This window comes from Lithobates pipiens, unplaced genomic scaffold (genome assembly GCF_037356315.1).
Source record: "Lithobates pipiens isolate NorthernLeopardFrog02 unplaced genomic scaffold, aLitPip1_a1.2 Scaffold_13, whole genome shotgun sequence".
Taxonomy (NCBI): Eukaryota; Metazoa; Chordata; class Amphibia; order Anura; family Ranidae; genus Lithobates; species Lithobates pipiens.
The window spans coordinates 168,073,936-168,089,944 of record NW_027507718.1 but is presented as its reverse complement, the minus strand read 5'-3'; the positions used below and the strand labels follow the sequence as shown (position 1 = coordinate 168,089,944).

Genomic DNA, 16,009 nt, shown 5'->3' with positions numbered 1-16,009 from the left:
GCGGCTAGTCAGATTGAGCCATCAGGGGAAGCTGCTGTTGCATAAAACACTTCCGTCCCTGTATACAGTCAGGTCCATAAATATTGGGACATTGACATAAGTCTAATCTTTTTGGCTCTATACACCACCACAATGGATTTGAAATGAAACAAACAGGAGGTGCTTTAACTGCAGACTTTCAGCTTTAATTTGAGGGTATTTACATCCAATCAGGTGAACGGTGTAGGAATTACAACAGTTTGTATATGTGCCTCCCACTTTTTAAGGGACCAAAAGTAATGGGACAGATTAACAATCATCTATCAAACTTTCACTTTTTAATACTTGGTTGCAAATCCTTTGCAGTCAATTACAGCCCAAAGTCTGGAACGCAGACACATCTCCAGAAGCTGGGTTTCATCCCTGGTGATGCTCTGGCAGGCCTCTACTGCAACTGTCTTCAGTTCCTGCTTGTTCTTGGTGCATTTTCCCTTCAGTTTTATCTTCAGCAAGTGAAATGCATGCCCAATCGGATTCAGGTCAGGTGATTGACTTGGCCATTGCATAGCATTCCACTTCTTTCTCTTAAAAAACTCTTTGGTTGCTTTCACAGTATGCTTCGGGTCATTGTCCATCTGCACTGTGAAGCACTGTCCAATGTGTTCTGAACCATTTTGCTGAATATGAGCAGATAATATTGCCTGAAACACTCCAGAATCCATCCTGCTGCTTTTGTCAGCAGTCACATCATCAATAAATACAAGAGAACCAGTTCCATTGGCAGCCATACATGCCCACGCCATGACACAACCACCGCCATGCTTCACTGATGAGGTGGTATGCTTTGGATCATGAGCAGTTCCTTTCCTTCTCCATACTCTTCTCTTCCCATCACTCTGTTACAAGTTGATCGTGATCTCATCTGACCATAGGATGTTGTTCCAGAACTGTGAAGGCTTTTTTAGATTTTGTTTGGCAAACTCTAATCTGGCCTTCCTGTTTTTGAGGTTCGCCAATGGTTTACATCTTTTGGTGAATCCTCTGTATTCACTCTGGTGAAGTCTTCTCTTGATTGTTGACTTTGACACACATACACCTACCTCCTGGAGAGTGTTCTTGATTTGGCCAACTGTTGGGAAGGGTGTTTTTTTCACCAGGGAAAGATTCCTTCGGTCGTTCACCACAGCTGTTTTCCATGGTCTTCCGGGTCTTTTGGTGTTGCTAAGCTCACCAGTGCATTCTTTATTTTTAAGGATGTTCCAAACAGTTGCTTTGGCCACACCTAATGTTTTTGCTATCTCTGGTGGGTTTGTTTTGTTTTTTCAGCCTGATGATGGCTTGCTTCACTGATAATGACAGCTCTTTGGATCTCATATTGACAGTTGACAGCAACAGATTCCAAATGCAAATAGCATGCTTGAAATGAACTCTGGACCTTTTATCTGCTCCTTGTAAATGGGATAATGAGGGAATAACACACACCTGGCCATGGAACAGCTGAGCAGCCAATTGTCCCATTACTTTTGGTCCCTTAAAATGTGGGAGGCACATATACAAACTTGTAATTCCTACACCGTTCACCTGATTTGGATGTAAATACCCTCAAATTAAAGCCGAAAGTCTGCAGTTAAAGCACATCTTGTTCGTTTCATTTCAAATCCATTGTGGTGGTGTATAGAGCCAAAAAGATTAGAATTGTGTCAATGTCCCAATATTTATGGACCTGACTGTATATCATACAAAAGCTTTTTTTCTTCTACCATTTGTGATTTGGAAAGAAGATTGATGCTATGATGTCTCTCCATAGTGGGGCTAAACATAGCAGATTCCCATCTAGTCCTCAGGACCCTCTTATTGAGGTGCAGGAGTCTGAGGCTCACGTAGATCTTTCCAAATATTTGGAAGATACTTATCCTCTTCTGAGGATCCTAATATGGAAGGAGTGGCATCACAAGACAGGTTGCTTGCGTACTCCCTTACTCAACCTTTTTTGCTGCCTGCAGCACAGGCTCTTGAGGAACATACCTCTAATTGGGTTCATTAGAACCTCCCCCATCTGGGGATGTTTTTTCCTATTCATGCATTGCTAAAAAAGCTTATGTATTCTGAATGGGAACATCAGGATAAACAATATTATCCGCACAAGTAATTCTCCACACTTTATCTATGGAAGAGGATTTCTATGAAGTAAATGGGGGGGTTCCAGCAATTGATGCTGCAATCGCCTCAGTGAGCAAGAGTCTCACATGTCCGGTGGATAATGCACTGATGTTAAAGGATCCAACAGATAAAAAGTTGGAACTTCTTTCTAAAAACAATATGGCTTTAGCAAGTTCAGTAGCGCAGCCGGTTCTTGCTGCAATTGGTGTTTCTCAGTCCATTAAGGAACAGTTTGAAGATACATAAACTTTTGCCTGATCAGCAGGCCTGCCAATGGGCTGGTGTATCTGATGCACTGTGTTTCACAGTAAATGCTATGAAAGTCTCTATCAATAAAGCCTTATGGCTTATACTTGGACTAGTGCATTCTCGCAGAGTTCTGTGGCTGAAAAATTTATCAAACGAAGCACCGTGTAAAAAGCTCTTAGCCAGTTTTTCCCCTTCATGGTGTACGGCTATTTAGAGACGATCTGGATAAGTACATCCAAAGGACCTCTAATGGGGAAAAAAAGGAGAGGTTCAAACATTTCTCCTTTAATCGTGCTGCCTCTCCTAGGCCAGGGGTATCTGCCTCTAGGCAGTCTCGACGGCCTCAACCGTCAGGTTCAAGGGAAAGTATCCAAGGGCAGCACCAGGGTCAGAAGAGATCTTGGGGCAGAAAGCCCACAAAGCAGAATGGGCACCCCGCGTTCGTTCGGGTAGGGGGAAAGGTCCTGCAATTCTCAAGATCTGGCAGGAACAATCTCAGGACAGATGGATTTCTGCAGTTTTTCTCTCTAGGTTACGACTAGAGTTCCGAGAGTTTCCGTCTCCTCGTCTTTTTTAAGGGAAAATGTTCCCAAGGATCCAGAGAAAAAGAAGTCTCTCTTTCTGGCCTCTGGATCATCTATTATCTCTGTCGGTGATATCAGAGGTTCCCTTAGTGGAACAGGGCACAGGGTTTGGCTCAAACCTTTTACGGTTCCAGAACCAAATGGAGAGGTAAGACCCATTCTAGATCTCGAAGATCTGAATCGGCACTTAAACATCCGATCCTTTCATAATCCGATCGGTTGTGTCCATTCTGCAAGGAGGGGAGTTTTTTTTTTTTTTTTTTTTTTTGGTTTTAATCGATATCAAAAATGCATATCTCTATGTGCCAAATTTTCCCGCCCACCAGAAATTTCTGCATTTTGAAATATACAATCATCATTTCAGTTGCGGCCCTGCCATTCGGTTTAGCCACAGCACCACGTGTGTTCTCAAAGATTCTGGCACCTCCTTTAGCCAGATTAAGGGCTCAAAGCATAACGGTCTTAGCCTATTTAGAAGATCTACTTTTAATATACATCATTCAGTCACGGGTCTAAACCAGTCTGATCACAGCTGTAACTACCCAAAATCTCTGGGTTTGATACTCAACCTAGGAAGATCATCCTTAAACCATCAAGGAGATTACAGTACTTGGGACTGATTATAGATGCCATACAGAAGAAGGTATTCTTACCCCAGACAAGAATCAGTTCCATTGTAGGACTAATTCAACTTATCAAAACAAAAAAAATCCTTCCATTCGGCTGTGCGTGAGATTGTTAGGCCGTCCCTTACGCACAAAAACTGCTTCAAAACACCATCCTGTCGGTCTGGAATAAAAAGATTCAGGCCTTGTTAGTTTCCAATACGGGCGGACTACTTGAGTCGCCAACAATTATTTCCAGGAGAATGATCTCTTCACCCCGACATCTTCCTAGCGATATGTCAGATATGGGGTATTCTGGACATGGACCTATTCGCGTACAGATTCAACAAGAAGTCAACAACTTTGTTGTGAACAAGGGATCCGCTAGCAGGCGGAGGAGACGTATTAGTCTTCCTATGGGATCAGTTTTCACTGATCTATGCATTTCCTCCAGTTCTGCTACTTCCGCGCCTTCTCCGCAGGATTAAGCATGAATGAAAGGAGGTGTTTCTGGTGGCCCCAGTGGGTCCCAGAAGATCTTGATTTACCAAGATCCTAAAGATTGGCAGTAGGAGTCCTTCGGACTCTGCCATTATAGCCAGACCTTCTCGCACAAGGTCCGGTATTTCATCCTACCTTATGGACAAAAAGTGTAACGGGTTTCACTGTTGAATCCCACTTTATAAAATATTGTGGGTGATCTCCTTCAGTAGGGTCTACTTTGATTAATGCCAGGAAGCCAGCTTCCAGAATCATTTTACTATAAAGTCTGGAAGGCATATGTTTTTTGGTGTGGATCCAGGGGTTTGCACCCCAGGAAATATGTCCTAGGCAGGATCCCTGATTTCCTGCATATGGGATCTGAAATGAAGCTGGCCTTGTCAATGTTTTTTTTTCAATGGACTCTTGCTTCCCACTCTTGGTGCATAACTTATTCAGTTGATAACACGGATTAATCCCCCTATCAAGGCACCTCTAAATTCTTGGGATTTAAAATTGGTCTTATCGGCTTTGCTAAATCGGCCGTTTGAGCCTTTACGAGAAATTCCCTTGGTCCCTTTTGACAAGAAAGATAATCTTTCTGGTTACCATTTCTTCTGTTAGAAGAATATTGGAACTAGCAGCTCTGTCTTGTAAAGAGCCATATTTGATCATGCATAAGGATGAGGTGGTTTTATGTCCTCATCCTGAATTCCTACCAAAAGCGGTAAATTATTTTTTTTTCATTTAAACCAAGATATTATTCTTCCTTCTTTTTCCCCAAAGCCTCCATCTAGGGAAGAGATGGCACTACATTCCCTTGATGTAGCAAGAGCGATCAGAGTCTATTTTAAGGCGACCGCTCAGGTTCGCAAAACAGATGTTTTGTTTGTACTGCCAGAAGGTCCAAAGATGTGGACAGGCAGCGTCAAAATCCACTATTTTCCTAAAGGATTCGTCAAGTGATTGTTCAAGCTGCAGCTTAAAGAAGAAAATTCTTCCTTCCTCCTTATGTTAGAGCACACTCATCCAGGGCGATTAGTGCCTCTTGGTTGGTGCATCATCAGGCCTCTATGGCTCAGATCTGTAAGGCCGCGACTTGGTCTTCGGTTCATACAGATTTTATCAAATCAATATTAAAGGTCATGAGGATATTGCCTTTGGGCAAAGTATGCTGCAGGCTGCAGTATGAGTCCTCTGGCCTTCTGTTTTTTTGTTGTCTCCCTCCCTTCAGTTGCCATTGCTAGGGGACATCCCACATAGTAATTACTATGGCTCTGTGTCCCCTGATGTAAGAAAAGAAAACAGGATTTTTAAAACCTCTTACCTGTAAAATCCTTTTCTGTGATGTACATCAGAGGATACAGAGGTCCCTCCCTTCTTGGTATACACTTGTATTGCTTGGCTACAAAACTGAGGACTCCCAGTAGTGGGAGGGGTTATATTGGGAGTACACTTCTTGCATTAGGGCGTGCCAATGTCCATCACCTATCAGTGGCCCTATAACCCACATAGTAACTACTATGACTCTGTGTCCCCCGATGTACATCAAAGAAAATGATTTTACAAGTAAGCTGTTTTTAAAATCCTTTTTTCCCACTCTTTCACAGTTCGGTGACTGTAGTGGGTTTCTTGGTCATAACTTTGTCGCCAAGGATTTTCCAGGCTTAGATGAGGACTCTGGGCTTGCTATTTCATTATTTCAATGTTTTTAGCTTCGAGGAACTGCTTTACCCGTTTTGCTGTGTGATAGAGGCCATTGTCATGCATTAAAAATTACTAGCTGATTGGGTGATGAACGCAGGGAAGGAACCGCATGTTGTCGGAGAAGATTCTGATAAACATTTGCATTCACTCTGGCATATAGCTGTATGAGAGGCCCAACTCTTGCTGCAGAAAACTCCCCCCTCCACCTTTCACTGACTTCTTTACACACTCAGTCTTTTCCCAATTTGACGACAAACATATTGCCCATCGGACCCAATAAAATTAAAGGGGTTGTAAACCCTTGTGTTCTTTCACCTTAACCACTTGCTTACTGAGCACTTAAACACCCTTCCTGCCCAGACCAATTTTCAGCTTTCGGTGCTCTCACACTTTGAATGACAATTACTCAGTCATGCAACACTGTACCCAAATGATTTTTTTGTCCTTTTTTTCCCACAAATAGAGCTTTCTTTTGGTGGTATTTGATCACCTCTGGGGTTTTTATTTTTTGCGCTATAAATGAAAAAAGACCGAAAATTTGGGAAAAAAACGCATATTTCTTTGTTTCTGTGACAGAATTATGCAAATTAATTTTTCTTCATAAATTTTGGCCACAATTTATACTGCTACATATCTTTGGTAAAAATAACCCAAATTAGTGGATATTATTTAGTCTTTGTGAAAATTGATCACATTTGATGTACTGGTGGCCTATCTCGCTTCTTGTGACCCGAACAAGCCAGGAAAGTACAAATACCCCCCAAATGACCCCTTTTTTGGAAAGTAGACATTCCAAGGTATTTAGTAAGAGGCATGGTGAGCTTTTTTATGTCATTTTTTTTTCCCACAATTCTTTGCAAAATTAAGATTTTTCATTTTTTTACATTTTTTCCACAAAATTTTCATTGTAATAGGTTATTTCTCTCACATGGCATGTGTATACCACAAATGACACCCCCCAAAAAAATTCTGCTACTCCTGAGTATTACAATACCACATGTGTGGGACTTTTTCACAGCCTGGCCACATAGAGAGACCCAACATGCAGAGAGCGCCATCAGGTGTTCTAGGAGCATAAATTACACATCTAACTTGTTGACTACCTATTACACTTTTGAAGGCCCTGGAGCACCAGGACAATGACACATTGCACTGATACGTGGCACTGATGACAATAGAAGTATATGGCAAAGTGTAGCTAACCTGCAGGAAAGACACAGGTACACCGCGCTGCATTAGTGTGAAAGGCTCCTTTTACACAATCGGTCCGACCCAATCGGACCCTCCATTCACCTCTATGAAACAGCAGATGTAAACAAATTTGTGTCCATTTACACACGCCTACCTCCAATCTGATTTGGTTTAAAAAAAAAAACAGAAGGGATCAGTCCCCTTCCATCTGAGTGGATCAGATCAGAGGACCCATAGAGTAGAGTGGGCTGTGTCTTTGTCCGCTCTGCATGGACCTGTCATCCGCCTGCTCTTTCATTGTGGCCCGTGACCGGTTACCAAGTCGCTTAAGTGGCCCTCCCTGTTCAAAAGGTTGGGCACCCCTGTCCTAAGGGGTTATCTGATGTGGGGAGGAGCCGCAAGAGCCTCCAAGGGACCCCAGAAGAGGATGTTCAGGGCCACGCTGTGCAAAACGAGCTGCACAGTGGAGGTAAGTATGATATGTATGTTAATTAAAAATAAAATAAAAAAACAAGCCTTTAAAATCACTTAAAACTTGATTTCATCACTAAAGTGAGCTTTGGACCAGTTCTTCTCTGTCCACACAACGTGCTTTTCAGCAAAGGTCAGTCTAGCCTTTTGATTCTTTCTGCTAATTCTTTCTTTCAGTCCAAATTCTCTTCAACAGCGAGACCCTGTACGATGAGACAAATCCTTACTCTGTTCAGCACTGAACTGGCGAGCAATCGCAGCTGCATTGTTGGTCCGATTGCCCATTGAGATTCTCAGCATTATCCTGTCCTCTCTTGCATTTGTCTTTTGTGGACGACCAGCCCCCTTTTAGGAGAATTGAATGAGTTTGTGACGATGTAAAGATGCAATTTTCTATAAATCACAAGGCTGCCAGTTAAATAGGGTTTGTCAGATAATTAAAGAAATTGGCACAAGGTGCCAAATTAACACCAATAACTGGGAGCTATCTGAAAGTGTTCTCTAATTGTGATCAATATTCTTTTTCAAATCTCAGTGAAGTTTTTTATTTTGTGCTTCAAAATGTATGCAACTCATGAAATATGCTTAACAAAAAACTGCTCTTTTACTCCTGTTTGGATCATTTCCAATAGGACAAAGCAGTGACCTTAACATTTTGGCATTTGTAGGTTGTTCTCTATTTTTGTTCTCCAGTGTAAATTGTGCTCAGCGTTGCATGAACGCGCAATTACCAGTAAAGTAACGCAGGGCTAAATGGTTAAAAATGGTCTAGTCATGAAGAAGGTAAAACCTTCCGGAGGTCAAGTGGTTAAAAAAAAATATATAATAACCTTTTTTTTTTTTTTTTTCAGAGTGCTGCCCTGAAGAGGCCAGTCATTCCCACTGAATATGGAGCAAAAGTACCAACTAGTATTCGTCAGCGTTACTTGAACATCTTTATTGATGAATGCTTAAAATGTTGTGTTTCGGAAAAGGAAGCATTTGATAAGGTATGTTACCAAACCCTTTACTGAACAAGTATATGCAGCCTCGTGCAGGTGAGTCTTTATCTGTGAGGCCACAAATGTGCGCCACTGTGTTTTGTGCATCGTGAGCTTTGGGTCTTGTACTAACAATCGGAAACCAGTCACCTGATGTGATGGCCTCTGGCTATCACAGTAATCCGTTACATTACAGCTCACCCTGTGTTGTTTTCTGTGTGTCAAGAAAAATATACAATTGGGTTGATTTACTAAAACTGAAGCGTGCAATATATGGTGCCAAGAAAAACCTGACAGCTGTATCTAAAAAAAAACATAGTTACTAAAACTGGAGCACTCAATCTGGGGAGCTATGCATGGTAGCCAATCAACTTCTAACTTCAACTTGTTTGCTTAAGCTCTGACATTAAAAAATAGAACCTGATTGGTTTCTGTGCAAAGCTGCACCATATTTTGCACACTCCAGTTTTAGCAAATCAACATCAATGTTTCCTTTTCTGCTTGCTAGATGAGAAATGTGTGTTAAAAAATTGGAGAACAAAGATAAATTAGTTGAATGAGGGTTTGATCTGTGGTGGGGTTAAAGGTCATGGGCATAGTCAGAGGTCAGGATCAGTGTATTTTAGGTATATATATATTATGTTTTGTTATCAATTTTCAAGATGCAAATGAGCAAACAGAAGTAAAAAAGAAAAAGAAATCTGGTGTGTGGGATTTTGTGGGAGTCAGGTGTATGATGAACCAATTATACCACACAGGAGTGTGTGGCCAAGACTGGCATGTGAAAGGATGCGGTTTCCACAGTCTATACGGATACTCCCCCAGCTTATATAACGCTAAGATTTCAGGTCTCCTTGCTGGCTAACGCTCTGGTCCCCCTTCCTGAACTGCCGCTAGCCCTCTGCACAAGAGGGATGACAAGAAGGGAAAGATGAGGCGGCTGCCCTGGACATACAAGATGGTGCCACTGCGGCCTTCCCGCAGTGTACACCACGCTGTTCTGAGAAGCCTAAAGATGGGGGCAGTAAATCCAACAAGTCCCTGAAGAGCCAAATTTTATATTTCACACAGAAACTGTCTAGGGCATTGGAGGCAGAACTGGTGGATGATGGGAGGGCCACCTGCCATCTTGGGTGTGGGGACCAGACACAGGCTGTTGATGCTCTCCTGCCTGACACCAGTATTGATGATATTGATGATGCTATGGGGTCACAGGCCTCTCCGCTCCTTGATCCAGAAGTGGATGAGCCTGAACAACCTACCCTGGCAGAAATACTCTGCGCTGTTAACAAGTGCACAGCATCATTTAATACCCTAAAAGATCAGTTTGGAGGTCTGAGGGCAGAAGTACCCCGGCTGAGACAAGACCTGCAAAAAATCTGTGCGCGGACAACGGCTGTGGAAAGTCGTGTCTGTGATCTTAAGGATCAGCTGCCTCCCTTAGCCAGGGAAAGGCTAACTGCACATAATTTGTTAACAGAAACTAACAGGTTGGACAATCTGGAGAATCGTCTCTGCTGCAACAATGTTCATCATAGTGGGTCTGCCCAAAAAAGCAAAGGGGAGAGACCCAATGACCTTTGTTGAAAACCTCTGTTGTCCGTCTCCTGTGTTGAGGAACCGGGGTCTGTCGGACTCAGTGATCCCTATGTTGAGAGCACGGAACTATGTTGAGAGCATGGAAATCTTCTCGGAAGATATATACCATTGTACCTGGAAGGCCTACATCTCCATGTGTGAGGAGAAAGGATGGCATCTGCACTCCTTTCCCATATCCAGGATCCTGCTGTTTCTCCAGCAAGGAGTAGACCAGAAATTGGCATTAAGCACCATCAAAGGGCAAATTTCAGACTTGGCTGTCTTTTTTTTTCAACGACCCCTGGCATCGCACTCCTTAGTGAGTACCTTCGTTCAGGGGGTACGACATGTAGTCCCTCCGGTGCGTCCAACGTTACCCCCATGGGATTTGAACCTGTTTTTGTCGGCGCTTCAAAAACCGCCGTTTGAAAATATCAGGGAGATTCTCGTGTTGACTCTTTCCCAGAAAGTGGTCTTTCTAGTGGCCATTACATCGGCCAAGAGGGTTTCAGAACTGACGGCCTTGTCCTACTTGTCGGTACTGAGGTCTGCCTGGCAGGTGGGAGGGCTGTAACCCGAGGCACCGCCCCCCTGGGTGGAACTAAGAGTTCTGAGTGTTGTGTTACAACTATGCCTAGTATTCTCCTAGTGATAAGGCTAACAACCCATTTGTTAGAGAGAGGAGCTGTCGGTCGGTGAATTACAGAGAAAAGGATTGTTTGGTGAGTACAAAAAATCCTATTTTTTTTGTAGCCACAGCCAGTTTTTTGCATTTCAGCCATTTTCTAATAGTTTGACGGTCATTTTCTTTGCGCCCTCAGACATTTTTGCTGAGGCGGCCATTTTCTAGTAGCCTCATGTAGTTTTGCCTCTAGCGCTGGGTGCTTGTTTCCTTCTAGAACTGTGTGCTTTCCACACACACCTCGTGTATGACCCAGGGGAGAGCAGACAACATCAGCACAGCTCAGTACCTGGGTCAGGGTGGTGACTCCTGCGGGGGGCCCCTCATCAGTGGCAGCTAGGAGAGTGGACTTTTTTTGTGACTTGCCTTAGGTCCCTAAGTGGTGACAGGCGAGTGTGGGTCAGCATGGTGTCAGAAGCTGGCGCTTCTTCCCCAGACATCCCCGTTATTGCAACTGGTTTCCCTGCACCTGCGGTTCCTATGGACACTCTGATGGCGGTCCTGGAGGCCTTTGTTGCCAGGGTAGAAGTGGTAAAAAATGTCTCCTCACCCCACCGTGTTCTGGGAAAAGCTGTGACAAGCGGCCCCTGTTCTGATGTATCGGAGGATGCGGACCAGGAATGTTCAGACAGTGAGGATGACTCCGGGTCAGCGCAGGAAAAAAGGCGCTTGTAGGATAGCTTATTACAGTGGTGCGGATATACTAAAAATGGAGGATATGGCGGGTCCCACAAGCCGGCCCGCGCGGCTAAGATGTTCCCTTACCCAACTTATTTTGATACGCTTATTTACAAGGAGTCAGGAAAACCACAGCGGCCCTTTTCAGTCCCGAAATGCACGTAGGTGCGTTACCATTTTGAGGAGAGTCTCCTGAAAAAATGTACATCTCCTCCGATTGTTGACCCCCCCCCCCTCTCCAGGTTAAATAAGGTAACCACGATTCCGGTGGAAGGGACTCCTGCTTTCAAGGACCTTGCCGACAGAAGGGCCGAGGCGGTTGCCTGGTCCATGTTTACAGTGGTGGGGTCAGCACTGTGGCCAGTCTTAGCCACAGCCCTGGTGTCGTACTGAATGGGCAAAATTGTTGCACCGTGAATTGGAGAAGCAACAGGCTTCCCCGGTCTTCGTGTAACTGGCGGACCGCTTTGTGCAGGGCCTTAAGTATGTCCTTGAAGTTGTTCCTTCCTTTTCATTGGACGGTGATCACAACGGACGCCAGCCTGACCGGTTGGGGGGGGGGGGGGGGTTGGGGCGTACAGTCCGCCCAGGGTCTGTGGACCCAGGAAGAGTCGCACCTGCTGATCAACGTGCTAGAACTTGGGGTAATCAGGTGGTGCCTCTCCACATGGTCACAGAGGCTACTGGAGTGTCCGGTCAGTATCCAGTCGGACAACGCCACGGTGGTGGCGTGTGTCAACTATCAAGGAGGAACAAGGCGCTTGGCTGCAGCACTGGTGGTCGCTCACATCCTGTGTTTGGCAGAGCGGCATGTGCCGGCTCGGTCAGACGTGTACAGTCTGGGCGTAGAAAACTGGCAAGCAGACTACCTAAGTCATCAGATTCTGGACCAAGGGGAATGGTCGCTACATCCGAATGTATTTCAGATCCTTTGCCTAAGGTGGGGCATGCCAGATGTGGATCTCCTGGCCTCTTGACTGAATCAGAAGGTACAGAGGTTTGTGGCCGGGTCAAAGGATCCCTGGGCGGACGCGGCAGACGCGTTGGTGGCTCCATTATTGACTGATTTATGCTTTTCCACCCACTCAAACTTCTACCACATCTGCTTCGCAGAGTGGAGGCCGAGGGCATTCCGGTAATTGTGATTGCCCCAGATTGGCCTTGGTGTCCGTGGTACGCCGACATAGTACAAATGGTGGCGGATGTTCCTTGAGAACTGCCGATGCGAGAACGAATAGGCTTTGTTTCTTCCAAAGGTTGTTTTGGCCTTTCACCTAAATGAGGACATTGTGCTTCCATCCTTATGTCCTCGGCCGTCACACTCCAAAGAGGTGGCTTTTCATTCCTCTGCGGGCTCTGCGGGTGTATATGTCTGCGACGGCTCCTTTTCGGAGGTTGGACTTGCTGTTTGTATAGGTGGCTGGTCCGAAGAAGGGACTGCCGGTCTCATTGGCCACCATCTCTCGGCAGATCAAACAGATTGTAGTTCAGGCTTATGCCATAAAGGGATGGGTGCCCCCCTTTCCTGTCACGGCACATTCTACCAGGGCAATTGGTGCCTCTGGGCTTTCCGACATCAAGCGTCCATTTGCCAGGTGTGTAAGGCGGTGACCTGGTCGTCTGTTCACACTTTCACAAAATTTTACAAGGTTGAGTTGACCGCATCTTGGGATGCTTGCTTCGGCCGCAAGGTTTTGCAGGTGGCTGTTTATGGTTGCAACTCCTCTGCTGAGGAGCTCTGGTTATGGGTTGAGTTAATGTTTGCTGTTCCCACCCCTCGTTTCTTTGACACTGCTTGGGGACGTCCCTAAGGTCAAGAAGAGCTGCGGTGTCCATCAGTGAACGATAGAGAAAATAGGATTTTTGTACTCCCGGTAAAATCCTTTTCTCTGAAGTTCATTGAAGGACACAGCACCCACCCCTCCTATTTGTTTCTACTGCTTTTGACAAACTGAGCTGCTGGATGCAGTGTGAAGGGTAATAGCCAGTAGGACTGCCCCCTTGGTGGTACTGTGCAAGCGTTGCTGTTTTTAACACTTTCTGCCTAGTCCTCTCCTAAAGCGGCAATATAACCCTAAGGTTGGGAAGAGCTGCTGTGTCCGTCAACGAACTTCAGAGAAGATTTTACAGTACAAAAATCTTGTGATTTGTATCATTGTCTGCTTAAGCTTGTAGTACGAGTTTTCATTCTACTCCTGATTCTTTGTCTGGGACAGTGCTGATCACTTGCACTCTCCCAAGCAAAACTCTCTGGCAATACACCTCAAACTGAGCATGTGCAGCCTGACTCCAAATGCTCTGTTCTTTCAAGAGATGGGTTGGAGTAATTTCAAGAGGAGGAGGATCCCACAGCCTTTATACACAATGCAAAGAATTAATCCCTTATATTCCACAGTGAATATAACAAGCATGCTTTACTGCCAAGGTTGGCAACCTGTCGTTCACGATCTACCTGTCGATTGCGGCCAGGTGATGGGTAGAACGAGTCTTTGCATTACCGACCCTGGGCTATGCTGCTCCTTCCCGTTGTTGAGAAGTCCAGGGTAGAGAAGGAGAGTGCCGGGCGGGCAGATCACAGAAGAAGAGCGCCAAGCGGGGGGGGGGGGGGGGAAATCACGGCAGGATAGTCAGGCGGGCAGATCAGGAAGGAGAGAACCAGGCGGGCGGAGCAACAAAGAGAGCTGAGCGGGAGAATCAGGCAGCACAGTGGTGTAGTGGTTAGCACTCTCACCTAGCAGTAAGAAGGGTCGCTGGTTTGAATCCCCACGACACTACCTGCCTGGAGTTTGCATGTTCTCCCTGTGCCTGCATGGGTTTCCTCCGTGTACTCCGGTTTCCTCCCACACTCCAAAGACATGCAGGTAGGTTAATTGGCTTCTGTCCAAAATTGACCCTAGTATATGAATGGGGACCTTGGCTTGTGGGCTCCTTGAGGGTAGGGACCGATGTGAGTGTGCAATGTACAAGGATAGGGACAATTGTAGACACTCACTTATGTTGAACTGGATGGACTGGTGTCTTTATTCAACCTTACGGACTATATAACTATGTAACCGGGTGGGCGGAGCAACAAAGTAGAGCGCCGGGCAGGTGGCACAGGGGAGAAGACTTGCTCAGGTACTGAGCTACCTCTCATTGAAGCAGCAGGTGTGGGCTCACTGGGGCTGCTGCGGCTGTCGGATCAAGGAAGGAGAGTCAAGGGAAGGGAGATCAGAGAAGAAAAAGGCAAATCAGAGAGAGATCCTGGCAGACAACAGGTGAGGAGGGAATCTGGGGGGCACGAAGCAGCAAAGCAGAAAGACGGGCAGGCAGAGCAGTGGAGGAGCCTTGCTCTGGCACTGAGCTACCACTCACTGAAGCAGCACAGACTTGCAAGCTCACTGGGGCTGCTGTAGCTGTCTAGGTTTCTTTAGCACTGTGGAACGCAAAAAAACAGAGGGGGCTGCAGCAGCCCCACCGAGCCCACACCTGCTGTGCTGCTTCAGTGAGAGAGGTAGCTCAGTGCCAGAGCAAGTGTCCTCTCCTACTTCTGATTTCAGTGTTGTACCCTGGGGGGGTTGGAGAGAAGGGATGAGGTTTTTCTTTCTTTCTTAATGCACCTGAACTGGGAAGGGGGGTCTGTATTGTGGGGGGGGGGGGGGTGGTTCTGTGTTGGAAAGCTGATTGGTCTGTGCTGGACAAGGAGTCTGTACTGAGGGAGTAAGCTGGCAGGGGGGATAAGGGAAGTTAGTGAAGGTCTCTTTTGCGAGGAATATGGGTAGGGAGTGACTTGCACTGAGCAGAAGGGGTAATTTTGTGACACTTTATAAAGTGGTCTGTGCGTTAGAGCTTGTTCACACTAGTGGTTGGGCCAAACCATCACTTTAGGACTCCTTGTTCTTTACGCTGAAGATAGTTCTAAATTGCGCTGGCTGTATCTTTGGGGTCATTGTCCTGCTGAAGAATACATTTGGGGCCAATCACACGCCTCCTTTATAGTATATTTGATAAGAATCTGCCTGTATTTCTCAGCAGTGAGGACACCATTGATCTGGACCAAATTTCCATGCAGCCCCAATCTACCCTCTGCTAAAGCCAAAAAATGACAGCACCTTTTTGCACCCCAGTTCCTATGTTTTTGGGGCGTAGTTGAGTCGCTTAGCCCTGTTTCCACATCGGAGGTATGGTCTTTTGCCCACAATTCGTCCATGAAGACCATTTCTGGCCAGACTGTCTTCTACAACCTCACCTTAGCAGCAGATCTTGGCTGTTCCTCACCCGGTTTTATGTCTCCTACATAGCCGTTTGTTTCAGTTAAAGGGTTATTAAACCTACAAAAGTAAAATCCGTGTGTATATGCAGTAAAGCATCTGTAGGCAACCTCTTTAGGGGGTGGAGGGCATTAAAACCCCCTCAGCTTAGCCGCAGTTTTATTACCTTCCAACCATTCCCCCTTAGGCTGCAGAGACAGCGGCTGGGGGTATACTCAAACTGTGGTCACAATTAGGGCTGCAACTAACGATTATTTTCATAATCGATTAGTTGCTCCGATTTATTGTTTTGATTAATCGGTTAATAACCTTTAAAAAAAAAAAAGTGTGGTGTATAATTTAGTTACTATGTCAAGTTTTAAAAAAAAAAGGCAATTTATTCTTAAATATCTCTATGCAGTGGTAAATATAAATA

At 45.4% G+C, this 16,009-nt stretch overlaps 1 protein-coding gene across 4 annotated transcripts in view; it reads left to right on the top strand.

Annotated features, from left to right (window-relative positions):
- Nucleotides 1–16,009, top strand: part of REXO1 (RNA exonuclease 1 homolog) — a 285,055-nt gene that overhangs the window by 124,773 nt on the left and 144,273 nt on the right. For all 4 annotated transcript variants that reach the window (XR_013272222.1, XR_013272223.1, XM_077475823.1 and 1 more), the window contains exon 6: nucleotides 8,278–8,415. Coding sequence is in view for 2 of the 4 variants with exons in the window: in XM_077475823.1 (XP_077331949.1) it covers nucleotides 8,278–8,415 (138 nt within the window). In the remaining 2 variants the exon portion in view is untranslated. The remainder of the gene's footprint in view (nucleotides 1–8,277; nucleotides 8,416–16,009) is intronic.